Source organism: Diadema setosum, chromosome 8 (assembly GCF_964275005.1).
Source record: "Diadema setosum chromosome 8, eeDiaSeto1, whole genome shotgun sequence".
Taxonomy (NCBI): domain Eukaryota; kingdom Metazoa; phylum Echinodermata; class Echinoidea; order Diadematoida; family Diadematidae; genus Diadema; species Diadema setosum.
Window position 1 is genome coordinate 20740039 of NC_092692.1, and position 16207 is coordinate 20756245.

Genomic DNA, 16207 nt, shown 5'->3' on the forward strand with positions numbered 1-16207 from the left:
ACACTTTTCAGATCTCAGAAATTGTACAACTAAGTGTTGCATCAGATGGTGTTTTGATGAAGTGTCACTTCAAAATATCGAACACTCTGTAAAGGTATCATTCCATGCATTATCGCTTGTAATACGCAACATGAAGCTACATCGATGACCACTGAACTTCTTTGACAAAATGAAACACTGCTGTGTTTAACCAAGTACTGCTGATTTGCAGATAGAGGATATCATACTGTACTCAGCTAGATGGTTTTTGACAACTCCTGTGTGGTGAATTCATGAGCTAAGAGGGCATTAAATGAATGACAAATAACCCTATGACTCTGTCCATGTTATATTTTGTTAGCAGAAGTACATTTTGAATGCTGAATATGTTATGTGCTTGATGATGGTGGCACAGTGGTTAAGACCATAGACTATCAATTGTGAGGTTTGTGGTTCAAGTCCCCCTGACAGCAGCAGTTGTGCCCCGAGGCAGGGCACTAAATGTTCATTGCCTTGTCTTTTGGAGGGGACTGAAAGCTCTCAGTCCTGTGGTTGCTTCTTTAGTAGCACATCATACAAATTATCACTTGGTTCAATTCAATTTGGTTTATGCAGTGGAAACTCAGTATACCGGTATAACAAGATCCTTGGGACCATGACAATTTGTTCTTTACATCAGATATTTTGTTATATCAGTATTCAATAAACAGTACAAAATAAAGGAAATAAATTCATAAGGACCAGAGAAATTAATTTGTTATATCAGGGGGGTATTTCATGAAGCATTTTGTCCAACAAAGTAGTAAGACAAATTTGCTCTCAGCCAATCAGATGCAAGGATTTCAGTAGCTGTAACAGTTCATCAGAAAAATATCCGACCAAAACGCTTCATGAAATGCCCCCTAGATCTCTTTATATCGAGTTTCCACTGTATCACAGATATACACACATACTGTTATGTAAATGAATGTTCATACATACAAATATATCTGTACATGAACAAGTGTACATTAAAACAGCACACACATGAGCACTCACACACAAAAACATCCAAATCCACATACATAAATATGTACACACGCATGTACCTTGTGTATGCACATGTTCACATCCCGCACATATACAGGCTTACATTAACTATGTAATACTTGTACACAATGCAACACACGAGTAATTTTATATCATAGCTTTATTGAACAAGAACAAAATTCTTAACACCAATAACAAAATCTAATATTGTTGCATATAAATATAAAGTAACCAATAAAACAATGTATCTTTGGAATCAAACAAAGCAATCTTTATCCATCCATAATTGCAGAATATGGCATAAAGGAGTTCTGCTTTTATGAACAGATTAACTTTTCGAGTAAGAGCCAAAATATTTCCCCATAGGTTTGATATGCGACATACATGTACCTGCCTAGTTTGAGCAATGGATTAATCTACATCATTTTGGCAGACACGGCATGCCAATTTACAGGAAACCCCAAGGCCCGAATTCATGAAGGTGGTACAATTAAAACTATGGCTTAAACCATGGACAATTTGTATGGAGCGCCAAGTATCGCATGGCCTATTTCGTTACGAAATGTTCATTTCGATGACGAAATGATCATTACATCGACGAAGTGTTGTCATTTTGGTACAAAATGATCATTTCGTCGACAAAATGACCGATTTCGTAACGAAATAGGCCATGCGACAATTGGCGCTCCATACAAATTGTCCATGGTTTAAAGGGATCGTAAAGTTTTGGTTGAGAACTAACTTCAGGTTTCTTACATTTTTTGGGAGATAATGAGAAACCTCTTATGAAATATGAAAGAGCATGCAAATCTATGTGGATTTCAACGTTTATTTGATGAAAATTGGTTTTGAAATGGCTGAGATATCCAAAAAAGAGCAATTCTAATAAAGTGTGGGACCCACACTTTATTATGATCGCTTTGTTTTACTTTGTTTTTGGATGTTTCAGTCATTCCATACCCGATTTTCATCAAATAAACTTTTAATTCCTCTTAAAATGGTATGCTCTGTACTATATCATAAGTGTTTTCTTGGTATCTCGCAAAAATTTAAAAGCCCAATTTTCATCTCCACCAATACTGTACCATCCCTTTAAACCATGGTTTCAATTGTACTACCTTCATGAATTCGGGCCATTGTGTTTTTCATGGTATCCATCACTAAAAGCTGAAGTATATTCAACAAAAGTCATTAAAGCAAAATGCCACATGTAGTCTGTGCAAATGAGAAGAAGGGAATGTAAATTCTTAATAGCATCAGTGTAAGAAAACATGAAGGTCTTACTTGATTTATATTGTCCAAATCTGATTAAAAGTAAAAGCCGTTCTGCTATGGGATAGACAATGCACCATAATATAGTTTTTACGAATCGATGCATTCCTTCAGTTGCATGTACACCTGCAGCATTCAGACTTGGTGCTTCTTGAATATTTCATGTGAATAGATGACTGGAAACGGTCTATGCACTTCAAGGGATATGAGCTCTTCCACTTTTACTGTATGCACAAAGTAAAATAATTTGGACAACACACACCACAAAGACAAATATTAAAGACAAAAAGGAGACATCAATACCAGAATGTACACACAACAGACAGTGACAAAACAACATTTACATCGACAAAATGTTTATCCATCTCCACTTTACTGCTTCTACCCTACAGCATCTCCACTCTATAAGCCAGTTTACAGTTACAATCTGAGCATGTGCAGATAAAAGCCATTGCAAACCTTCTCTTGAAGCTGACTTGTAAGCAAGGTATTTGGAAAACTGGACAAGCCTTCACGAGAACTGGGTATTTCATAAATATTCAGGTGTGAACTAGTGCATATTGCAATGTGTAGATGAATGTATATATGATTCTTTTAAACAAAATTCAAACGAGCCATTTGAGCTGAACTTGCATGTAAATTACCACTCTTTGCTTGGCTGTTTTCAACTCTTCTTTGAATCAAAAGATTATTAATCTATGATTTGAAAAGTCTTTGGTTCAGAGGCCATTGCAGACTTTTGTTAACTGTAAACTGGCTAGTTGATAATTTGTCTTCTGTGTGATTAGAACACCAGTCTTCACCCTTTCCTTGGTGTCAGGTTTCCTGATGCACTACAATACATGGTGAGCCTCTAGCACAGATTACACACACACAAACTATATTGCTCATACATGAAACAAAATAAACATACTCAAACAACAATACAGTACAGCTTTACTCAAAGTAATTCTGTTTTCAAAACTGGAGTGATCAATATATACATACATTTGATAACATATCTTTTCTTGATATTTCTTTCTGATTTTGCTACTTGCAGGACATGGGATGGAATGAATATCAGCATTTTGTTTTAATATAATCCAATTATATACACTATTTACAATTGCACCTGAGTGAGTTTTTGTTGTTGTTTTTTTCCTTTCTGGAGAATGGCGATACTGTTGTCAGTACAAATATTGTGACTCGTTACAATGCACCATGCAATCCCAAGTCAAACCGGTCTATTGTAGTGACTCTAAAGAAAGCAACTAAATTTAACACTGAAATTAAGCCACTGCGAGCAATTTTCGATACAAATGTATTTGCATCATCATAATATAAATAATTGCATGCATATGCACAAAATATCCTTCAGACAGTTCTGCTGCTGCTGGGATGTAAATAACTTATGTAAAAAGAGCACTTGAAAACAAAAATTGAACTCAGAAACTGAATCTGAATGAAACTCATCTCATCACAACTTCCTCATTTTTTATTAATCCCAAGGGAAATGAGGGGTACTAGGTGTATTACACATTGAAAAACTAATTACAGATTTATATAACAGAAGAAGTAGTGTTGGCCTCAACTAGGAGATGTCGACTCCACACAAGATCGGGGGGGGGGGGGGGGGGGAAGTAAGGAAGTTTCAGAGGACACTACAACATGAGGTTGTAAAAGACAAGTTAAGTGGCTACTAAGACAGGTTAGACCCTACACACATGCTTCATGAAGGATCACATGTCTGCTTCAACTATCATAGCAACTAAACATGAAGTTTTTATAAGCTTATGTATAGATCAGTCCCATTTCTATCTTCCTTCCTTGTAACAGATTTAACAATATTTCAGCAAACATACATAATTAGTCCAACTCCACGGAATTTGTCTCTGCATAACTAATACAACCACTCTTAAAATCATTTCATAAACTCTTTCATATTGGCAGTACATGTTCAGCTGAATAATTGAAGAAACCTTTGAAGAATCCTTTGTCTGAATTACTCCACACATCTAACAATCATCCAATAAAGAATGCCTTTGCTTACTTACTGTGACCTTTTACGGGCAATTTTGAGAAGACAGAAATCTATGTGACAATAACTATTAATTATGCCACAAAAGCATAACATAAAGTCCCTTGTACCTCCTTTCTTTGCCTTGAAGTGCTCATAGTGTCTTTAGAAAGGCTCAGGGAACGCAAACAATGGCCCTGTTTGGCAAACTATTCCGATTTTCACACCACAATTCACTATATATGGCTTAAATGCTTTGAAGAGGTTTCTAATCACACTTTTGCAGTTTGATCTAATCAATAGGAGAAGTGCCGCAGATGATATCTCACAGATATCGGAGGATTGTTGTAAGAACGAAGCACCCATTTAATAATTATTTGCAAGGCAAGGCGCATCTAAGGGATGCATTCAATGAAGTGATCATATTTTGAAAACTGTGTTGGTTCAACAAGGAGGATGTTTGAATACTCATGAGGCTACACAAGTTGAAAAGTCCATGTGTACAAGAATCCACCAGTGTCATGCATGGCAGAGAAAGTGTGTTCAGCTTTAGAAGTACATAAGCATGTAGCTACACGCCAGCTTCTTTCTGGTAGAAAAGACATGACCGAGTACAATACTGTATGCCTCGTATCCACACAAAATGGCTGATTCTTTCAAGAGTACATTTCACATTTGGCTGATCATACAACCAACATGAAAATTATACACTTGAATTGTGCTAACCGTAGATGCAAAACTTTCAACTGTTGCTGGAGGAGAAGAAGAAGAAGAAAACTTGCTACATGATACCAACTTGTGCATGTTATGTCAAGCTCAAATACTTTCTAAGACATACTTCGAAGCCATAACATGGCAACAAACAGTAGAAACACATGAACAGAAAATTCTGTCCCTTCACAAATGGGGAAACGCTGTTCTCGTCACACCAACAAAATATCCAATCACATGCAGTTTGTCCAATGGCCACTGGTCACTGCCCAGTGGGCATTGCAGAGTCTGCTCATCCTGCCCAGCCCCCTCTGTGGGAATGTGTGAGGAATTATACATTACAGTCTGCTATTGCAACTTTTACAGGGAGGTGGTGGTGGGTTACCCTGTATCAGTCCTTTTTTCTGTGTCCTTTCATGAGATCCACAAAGACCTGTAGCAGCAAGGCGAAGTATTTGGCCATGATGCCTCTGTACACCAGACCGGGGAGGAGGACAAGGAATATGGCTGGAAGAAAGGCAAAAAAATTGGGGAAGACAAAACACGGTGAGCAGTATATATAGAGGTGTGTGTCTACCAGATACTAGCACCAAACGAATCTACATAATATAGCTCGTTATCATGACTAAAACAACATGATCACTTCATATAGCACTGTTACTGTTGTTTACATTTATTATTACCATCATCACCTAAATCATCATAGTTTTCATCATGGCCATCATATTCATGACCCTTATCAAGTCATCATTATCATTATCACTATCATTATCATTATCATTATCATCTTCAAAAAAAAAATAATCATCACCTTCATCACTTTCATCATTATCCTCAACATGATCATCATCATGATCATCGTTGTCACCACCACAGGCAAAAGGCTTCACGTTACACTTATAACCGAGGCTTACCTAGAAAATAAGCAAGTAGCAGGCCAGGAATTGCGTTTCCCAAAAATGCGATCGAAAGCAGCAGAATGGAAGCTCCAAGGAAGTACTAGGAGATGACACAACAGGAGAAAAATATGTCAGTGTTGGATAAAGCATATATACTAAAATAAATGAAGGATGCATCACTGATCAAGGTTCCAGGGCAAATACAGTCATGAGCATGAAATGGTAACTGCAGAATAAATTCTCTTTCCTGAAAGATGACACTTCTTTGATATCACTGTCAGTCATTTGTGTGGCTGTTCATTCATGCAGTTAAAGAAAACAAACAAACAAACAAAAATCCTCACCAGGTGAACATAACTGCAATGTGTGATAAATTATGACTTTAAAGAAACCAGTTTTTGTATTTCACTTTAGCTCATTCAGCCATCAAGTCCTTGGTATCTTTAAATTGTTAGACAACACCTATAAAACAGTCATAGGATAATATTCATGTTTAATCTTATTTGTAGAATGTTTTTACCTTTGATGTTATGATGAACTGCTGAGCATGGGACTCAGTTTGGGTGTTGTATTTAACTTTAAGCCTATATCACTCTCGGCTTATTTTCCATGGCCCCATTCACATGAAATTTCTTAACTACTTACATGAGTGGGTCTCGCCTGCCTCAGATTCACAACCCAATGAATGAGGGAGATGCAGCTGTCTCTGGTCGACAGGAGACGCCTGCAGCACTTCTCATATCTCTCCTGCTTGTAAGCTGACCTGTACAGAAACAGAAAAATAAAAATGACAACAAAGTTGGGGGGAAAAGTGAATATTGTGAGGTTCACTTACGGCACGTTTAATGAGCATCTCTACATTTCCTCTTCCTTACCAGCTTCCTCCCTCCTCAGTTAATTCTGAAATACTGAGGCCTGTAGCAGGCATGTTATTTTTCTGTGGGAATACAAATAGATAGTGCATCTTGGCTCTGAGCCAAACGTAGTTGTGCAGTTACAGTCACATACTTGGATTTGTGGAGTCACAGTCAATTACAGACCCGATACTTTTTCTTTCCACAAATGTAGACTTGTAATAAATGTACATGGCACAGAAACTGAAACCCCATATAACACAAACTTATTTGTTTTGCTGAAAGTGAAAGTACATAAACTATTATGAATTAAAAAGCCCATTCAATGTTAAGATAGACTTCATAACACAGACTACTACACACAAGCAGAACACTTAAAGTTTAAGTGAAATTAGACATAAAACAAGAAGGTTCTCATACAAATTTTAGGAATTTCAACATGTGCACAAAACAAAAGTGACATTATTGAATCATTTCATATTTAAATGCTTACTAATATTAGATGAAATGATGATGTCATTTCCTCACAACTTTTCTCTCGGTTAGTAAAAGAAAAAAAAATGAAATCTCTTTTAATTGACAACTTTGCAACTACAACCTCTTCTCCCTAAGACATCATTTTGAATGGATGCTGTAATGAAAGACTCAATTCTTTTTCATTTCCTTCAGAAATATTAAAAGAACTTCTACCTAAGGGAAGATTTGTGTGAATGGGAAACTTGCAAGGCTACAATAACTCATCATCACCTCATCTACTTCACATGTGTTTCACGAAACATATAAATAAAAGTCTAAAATTTCATAACTTTTTATTTCATGTCTGATTTTCAATGGAACCTCCACTGTTCTATTTGATGTACCAGGTTTACTCAATTCATTGAAGTCACTGAAGTAATTTCCCCTGTAAAGTGTTGTACTATATAACACATTCCCAAATTATGGGACACGAATTAAGGGAACTTGTGTAATTTAAGTACTTGGCATATAACTTTCCATAAGGTCAATGAAACTTGAAATATTGAGGGGCATAATTTCACTTTAAGTTAAATCAATGGGGCACTTCTTCCACACTGCTGTATCTACTCATATGACACTGACATGCAGCAATACCCTCTAACTTTGACCTGTTGTATAAACTAATTGTTGCAAACACACAGAGCCCTTTTGTGGTGCACAGCTGTAGATTATAGGAAGGATTATACAGGAAATTGCTTTGAAAGATCCTGATGAAAAATAAGGGGGTAGTCCATTTAACTGAGTTCTACCTGACAACAGCAGGATATGAGTAAGGTCATAACACGGTGACAAACATACATACATCCACTACACATGAGACTCAATGCTGTTGCTATGATCAGTCCCCCCCCCCCCCCTCTTTTTTTTTTCTCCTGGAAAATATACACAAAGTATGTTTCATATCACAAACCACTAAAAATATTTGCACATGTGCACATCATGTGGCTGTGACAGCATTCAACCTCCCTTCTCCCTTCCCCTTCCCCAAACTCTGCATTCTATTTATAACTCAGACGAGGATTTGTGGTGAAGCAGCCCTGTGTGCTAGGCAACCAACAGTTCTGTCTCATACACTACACCTGATGATTCCTGTTTACACGATAGTCGAAGGACAGAGAGAGGGAGGGAGGGCAAAAATTGCTATAAGTGACAGAGAAACTGGATATTAAAACTTCACCAAGCCTCTTGTTTTCAACAGCAGGGGATGAAGCATGTGACAGTTAGGATATTCAATTTACCAATTCCTGACACACTGTAAAACTGAAAAACTTAAGGAAGAATGGTTTTTCACAATGGGCTAACTTTGGGAAACTTCATGTGTATATGATTTCGTACATGGGGCACTATGCAAGCATTGCCATTTTTCAGAAATGCTCACTGAGGACTTTACATATTTCATCTAATGTGAAATTGATCTTTTTTTTTATCAACACTGCAATGAAATATCAGAAAGTGTCTCACAGAGAAATATACACACATAACAGATTTGCCAGAAATTGTTCACAAGTCGAAGGTGATTTTGTGTTACACATTTAGGAAAAGGGATCACTGCACATTTTATCTAAACTACAAAGACAGACCATATGCTTGCTGGATTCACATAAGAGTACAAGTGAATGACACATTTTTCATTGAATCATTCACTATTTCATGACTGGGTATGATGATAAATGTATAAATTGCACTTAAAACCCTATTATGTGACCTCCTCGTTTCACACAATTAACTGTTCAAAATGCTTTCATACAATTACTTTGCCTACAAGTGGATGTGTGTAAACTCTGTGCAGTGTCAGCCTTCTCCGTTGGTGAGTTATTCCTTCACAGTATGAAGCTGCCTGGTATCTTTAAAAGTGTCTGGAGAAATTGGCACCAAATGCAACATTCTGCTGCAGCTAGCCTTTTGCAAAGCCCCTCCTACGATAGTCAGTGCCAACAATCGTGAGTGAAGAAAACTGAAACCACACTCATGAATGTATCAAGGGTCTTTTAATGCTACGTTTACACCATGTTCCCGGCGGCCATGGCAGCCCCGTTTGCCAGAAACATAGTGTGCCGTGGGTAGATGGGACACTGTCCTATCTTTTCCCCCTCCGTATTCTAGTCTTGTTCATTACAGTCCTCGCTCGGGTGAACACGTAGCTATCAAACATCGTTCTCATGGCGTCTGGTCAGGCTCAAAATCACAATATTCCCTGTCTTGTCCCACTACAGACTGCCTGCAAGTTTTGTTACGGGCTGTTACATGCCGTTGCGTTTTGCTGCATTCACTCCCTTTATATTACGGCCTACTAGGTTCTCATTAGCACTAGGACTGCCGTGGCAAATTTTTTTTACAGTTTGAAAATCTGACACCGCAACAAAGGCAATCATGGCCTGTCACGTCTGCTTATTCCATCCTACCACATTGTCTCACGTCCATCATGTCTTGTCCCCGTAGGACTGAAACATGACTGCTGTGGCCGCCGGGAACATGGTGTAAACGCAGCATAAGATTCATGAATACGAGTACGATTAATGGACTTGTAGGAAGCTGAACTAATGGCTGACACATCTTTCCTGTAGAATAATGCAGTTTGTCACTTTGACCTATGGAATTGCTACATCCGCCTAATGGCCGTCATTGCAAAATGTATAATGCACTATAAGCTTTCTTGAGTAGGGCTCTGCTGATTGGATTAATTTCTGCTACCAAACAAGAGTAGAAAATATTGGTTATTCAAAAGCAAAACTTCATAAGAAACTCGGACAAGTCTCTTTAGGCTCTCTGGCTGGGGCTTGCCTCTCACAAATGGCCTGACTTTGTCTGAAGTGACAACCCTCTCTTCCCTTGGCTCGGAAATACTACAGCAAGAGGGCCTGTGACAAAGACTACTCTGTATCTTTTTGGTGAAGTGTTGGGACTAGGTACCAACCACTACATTCGGCAAGTGGCTTGCAGGCAGGCTACAGCCTACACCCGCAATCTTATGATCCTACACTCACAAGTTGTACAATGGCCCACGAGACCATGATACCCTCCACAACATTGCACAAAGAGACAAATTTCTAATTGCCAAGTTGCCTAGTGTACTGGGAAAGAGAAAATTTTTGCGTATTTTGCGCGACCAGAAACTAGAATGAAAATAAAGCATGCAAACATTTTTGCTTGCTATATGGACCACTTTGTAATATCTTGATTCCTCTGGATTAAAACCATGCGAAATTCTTCTTACTCGGCAGTGCGCAAAATTATCCACTTTTATAGTAACTAAAGCTCACTTTTGAGCAAGCAGAATAAACTTTTAACAGACACTTGCCTGTAAAAAGTGTGGGCCTCTTGGACGAAAAAGCCTTTCAGGCAAGTGGAATGACTATTTGTGTATCAAGGGTGGTCAGGGATTTCGATGACATTACAAGGACAGTTGGATATTTACTACTTACCATGGCTTTTTGCTGAAGTACTCTTTGAACATGCTAGGCACTAAGAAATCCAGTAGACACACCAGCATGACAAAGATAGATGCAATGGTGAGAAGTGGGGGTTGGAGCAGCCAAATAAACCTGTAGTCATAGATCAATGGAAAAGCCGCAGTTGATTATACTATCCAGCAAAATTTATCGCTTGTCATATTACAGTCAAATGATTGCAATCATAGTTATTATCAACATGTTTTTACCTCACTGTTATCGTGACTGTGTCTTCTCAAGGAGCACTTCTGCATCAACTATACTGATTTATACATACTAACCTCATCATTGCGACTGCATCAACATTATGAGCATCATCGTCATCATCATCATTAGTCATTGCAGCTAAGACAGCTGTACAGTCCACATAAATCAGCAGCACACACACACATAAATAACAACATAACATCATAACCAACATTATCAAAGTTTTTGACTTGAATTAGATTGACTCGTTTTTACATGACCTCCACATGGGGCAATTACCCCCCCCCCCCCCCCCCCCCCCCCCCCCCGGCTAAATACTGGTTAGTGATAAGGTTAGAGTAAAGATTATGTTTAGGGATAGGTTTACGGTTAGAGTTTGGGTTAGGCTTAGGCTTACATGTAGGTTCATGATTTAGGATTAGGGTTAGGGTCAGGGGAGGGGTCTGGGGTAATTGCCCAGGGGGTAATTGCCCTAGACCCCCACAGAAGCAATAAATTGCACAAAAGAAAGCAACCACGGGATGGACAGCATTTTCTGTCCTAAGGACTAGGCAATAAGTGCCTTGCCAAGGGGCAAAACAGCTCCAGGTAGGGGACTTGAACTAGGGACTTCATGATTGATAGTCTTATGACCATATCCACTGAGCCACAACAGCTCCTCAATCACAAGCTGTAGAAGTCTCAGCGTCAAAATCAGGAGCAACATCATCACACTTAATTACCATTACCACATGGGGGATCAGATGCCACTAGCGGTGTCAATAACAGCCTACAGATTTTACACGGTACTAAATAGTGTAAACAATACCAGCACCAATAGCAATACCCTCATCATTATGTACATTGTACACTATAAGAAGTAGTATAGTAATAGCATCATCCTAATCATCATAATTACTCTCACTGTCATCATAATTATCATTCTCATGATCATCATCGACTCCATAGTCATTGCCATCTCAGTCATCACCATTACAACTATTGCCATTTATCCTAATCTATCAATTGATCATTGTTGTTTACAAATCATTGACATCATCATCATCATCATCTACAATATTAAGTTATGAGCAGCAGATTTTAAACTCGTAGAACTACATACGTACAAAACAAATTGACTCACAATGATTCAGAACTTAAAGAACATACATGTATATTTTTAATGTGGTTTTGAAACTGCAAAGTGTATGTTGTCTTTTTCTTTGAGGGCATCTTTTGACTACCAGTACAAAAGGTTTTCAACAGTAAATTTTGAGAGCAAACACTTGCTAAGTAGAATTTGAACATGTTATATGGAAACAATAGTAGAGATTATGAAAAAATGGAGAGGAAGAAGCACTGACAATGTGTGACAGAGAGACCACAATGCAAACTCATTCTGACATTTTCACATTTCTTCTGCAAACATATCAAAACAAGCAGGAGAAATGCACATTCATGAGCAGATGTCAAACATCTCGCACATCATTCAACCCGACTTACAGAAAGATGACGGTGACGACGCAGCACATGATGTAGGGATAAGTCTCGTGGTCCCAGTTCAGCCAAGTGTCCACCTCCACCACGATGTGTTTCCAGTCCACCAGCCTTCGCTGGAGACGCTCCAACTCTGTACCCATCTCCTGGGTGGGGCAGATGATCAAATAGCGAGAAGGAAATGAAATGTTTGTGCGGTATGTATTGCACAACTACAACTTTCAAAAACTGAAAAAAGGAGGAAACAGAATTGTAAAATTTCACCTACATCCTTGCTAAATTAACCATCTTACATTGACATAATTTACAACATTCAGATAAAAAAATATATATATAATGATAATAATAGTAAAAAACACATTTCTGTATTAATTACAAGTGAACATACATGTAGCAAGTCCAATATCCAGGCTGGTATTCTGTTTCCTTCGATGATTTATTTTTGTGGGTTCTTTTTTCTTTCTTTTGTTTTTTGTTTTGTTTTGTTTTTTTTTTTTGGGGGGGGGGGGGAGGGGGGTAAATTCCACATAGCAATATGGAATGGAAAATTGTGTGACTAGACATTCAAATCTAGACCTAAATCTAGTTACCTCATTCATGCACAACGTTTCATGGCAAATGTTATACCAGAGATTAAGATCAATCCATATATTGCCAACAAGAATATTGTATGTCCATTTTCCAACATTAGCATATCATGAGCATTCACTTGCTGCTCTTTCAAATACTCCTTGAAAAAGTATTTAACAGTGCAATAATCTTTACAAATCTTCTCTTTTCTTTGTTATTTAAACACAATTCCATTGCTCCAAAGGACCAGCATTTAATTTCTAATGCAAATATAAAATGCAAATTGGATGAATCAATTGCAACATTGCAATTGATTCTGATCACACACAGTCAAAGTTGCAGGTGATACTTGTCTAATCTACTGTACGTTTGTGAAGTTGCGTTTAATCGCAAGTCATGTTTCTACCAACGGGGCTCAGAAGCATTTAATACTGCCAGTACAGAAGCCAGATCATACCCTGATAATTCATGACAATTGCTGCTGGCTTTCAGCAGAATGTGTGCCTCCATCACACATATATATATGCATGTATTTAGACAGGGCTGCACTATAACCCATTTTTCCGACTGGTCCATCCTGTCTGTCGGACCAGTGTGGCAGTAACACTGAATAGGTTTCTACTGTTACTTAGGTACCTTTGGTACCGGTAGGCCTTCCCATTCCAGTTTGTCCATATTTTACTGGTCCATTCCTGAAAAAGTTATGGTCAGACAGTGATTTTTACTGCTACTGGTCCTGCTGACTGTCGGACCAGTGCCAGTGTGCAGCATTGTTTATGATGACGATGTCGATGAGTAAAACGTTTAGTGTATGAACCCTGATGTCAAACTGGCCGGTTTATAGACAAACTTCTAGAACTGCATGGTCACAGCAATGTTCATTGCAAAATTATGGCAATCGTACAAACAGTATTTATGGCCCAAGATATATCGTTCGTACTACTGATACTGACATCTTAAAAAAGCTGAAACATGTGAGAATTTAATATTGTGATCCGAGAGCCAAAATATCCATTTAGAGTCATTTTGAGGTCAAAATTGTGTGTGGACCCTGACCCCAGTCTGGGTTGCCCACAAATGACTGCACCTCCTTCACTTTGCACATACTATTGCTAGTGTTGTTCCTGTTGGTTGTGCCCCGACTACGTTTTTCAACCGTCGTTATCTCACAAGATCACAGATTAACAGATTAAAGAGATTCTACTTGATAATCTACTATCCTGCTGATAGCTGTATAACTTACCGGTACCATTACGAAGCTGTTCCTAGATCTAACTATTGTTAGTTCTATGTTGTCGCAACAGTGAAACAGACGGTAGACAAATTTTTACACCACCACCTCGGTCGACAAGCAAGCGCGCTGATCAATGACAAATTGGAGGAAGGCAAAAGAAGTTTCAGTGCAGTGTTGGCGAAGTAGGCCTAAATAACTGTACCGTCCGTCCACGGATGACGCACAACTCGCTGACTTTAGAAGTTTAGGCCCTCTGAATATGAAGTCAGTATTCTTTTTAGCGTCCTACGTCGACCCGCAGTGTTTACAACTGCATCCTACAGTGTATCAGCCTCTGTTTACACTCACTCACGATAACCCCCACCACAGTATACTGTATGCATGCGCGCACACAGCTGATAAACGCCGGTGTGAATGTTGGCTAGCTGTGTAGTACTCAACAGATGGCGCTATGAAAATTCCAGCCTTGGACGTGTATAAGCCACAGAACGCGCTATAGCGTTGGTGGTGATGTCGATGATGGCAGACCTTGCGCCAACACATAATCAAAACTACTACTTTAAAAAAAAAGAAAAAAGCAACAACAACAACAAACAAACAAAAACAAAACTACTCACTCATGAACATCATGTCCACGTAAACTGTCAGCATAAAGCATTTTGTTCAATTTCTCATGCAGTAATCCCTGTCATTGGCCTGTAACATATTTTCTTTCTTTTTGCAAATCGATTACCTAAAATAACCATTCATCTATTACTGCTATCCCACCACCTCAACCAAACATTTTTCTCCCTCTTCATTCATTTTACCAATATGTCCATTCAACACTGTCTGTCCATTAATTTAATGTTCCTTCATTGTGTCATTCTTCCATCCATCAAAGTCCATCAATGGTCGATCCAGAAATTATGGCAAGCCATCCATCCTTCCAACCATCAAGTGACCATTCCTTTAAATTGCAATATCCTTTTCTATCCTTCTATCCTTCTATGAGGATATTTATTGGAAATGCAGCCAACACCCCTCATCTTGAAGATATCCCTCTATATCCATCATCAACCAATCAATTCTTACAGTCATTTAACCATGTACCCGGTATTCTGATCATTCTATGCTTTCTTTTATCCATCCATCAATCAATCTCCACATCTCTTTTGAGAGAAAAATACTCATCAAACATTAAAGGGATGGTACAGTATTGGTGGAGATGAGAATTGGGCTTTTAACTTTTTGCGAGATACCAAGAAAACACTTATGATATAGTACAGAGTATACCATTTTCAGAGGAATTAAAAGTTTATTTGATGAAATTGCTCTTTTTGGATATCTCAGCCATTTCAAAACCAATTTTCATCAAATAAATGTTGAATTCCTCATAGAATTACATGCTCTTTCATATTTCATAAGAAGTTTCTCATTATCTCACCAAAAAATGTTAGAAACCTGAAATTAGGTCTCAATCAAAACTGTACGATCCCTTTAATCTATTCACCTCGGAAGCTTTGCACACATCCATCCATTATATCCATCCATCCATCTATCCAATCCACTCTTTCCTTCATCTCTCAATCCACCTTCACACCCATCCACCTATCCCAGATGTCTTCCTTTATAATCCACAACTTTGTTAACCCACTGAGGACAATTAAGTCCCGAGTATACTTGGGCAGGTGCCTATGGAAAATGCGTATTGTAGCAAAATCAAACCGTCCTCATAACAACAGGGTTATGGTTAATCAAAATGTAGAATCATCAATAACTGGCCACTTACTTCCTAGCTGTGACATATTTTACCTAAGTGGCCATCCAAGTATAAATGTGCACCAATGTTATAACAGTAACATCCTCCTAGCTCTAAACTGAACCAGTCTGTCTTCACAAAAAATCATAACAGAGAGATCTATGTCACACACAGTTGTCTTGATCACAATTCATTTAATGTGTAAACTTAAACATCTCAAACAACATGATGCATTTGTTGCACTACACAATTAATTTGCAGTACCGTTAAACTA

At 38.2% G+C, this 16207-nt stretch overlaps 1 protein-coding gene across 2 annotated transcripts; it reads right to left on the reverse strand.

Moving 5' to 3' along the window:
• Positions 1 to 3962: 3962 nt before the first annotated feature.
• Positions 3963 to 14334, reverse strand: LOC140231887 (ADP-ribosylation factor-like protein 6-interacting protein 1). Of its 2 annotated transcripts, XM_072312038.1 has the most exons (7): positions 14066 to 14082; positions 13595 to 13650; positions 12395 to 12534; positions 10679 to 10798; positions 6532 to 6649; positions 5902 to 5986; positions 3963 to 5494 (listed from the first exon to the last, which is right to left on the reverse strand). In XM_072312038.1, the coding sequence occupies exons 2-7, from the start codon at positions 13631 to 13633 to the stop codon at positions 5379 to 5381; spliced, it is 618 nt and encodes a 205-aa protein (XP_072168139.1). In that variant the 5' UTR covers positions 13634 to 13650; positions 14066 to 14082; the 3' UTR covers positions 3963 to 5378. The 2 variants fall into 2 exon arrangements, with proteins under 2 accessions (XP_072168139.1, XP_072168140.1); XM_072312039.1 differs by lacking the exons at positions 13595 to 13650; positions 14066 to 14082 and adding an exon at positions 14202 to 14334.
• Positions 14335 to 16207: the final 1873 nt, after the last annotated feature.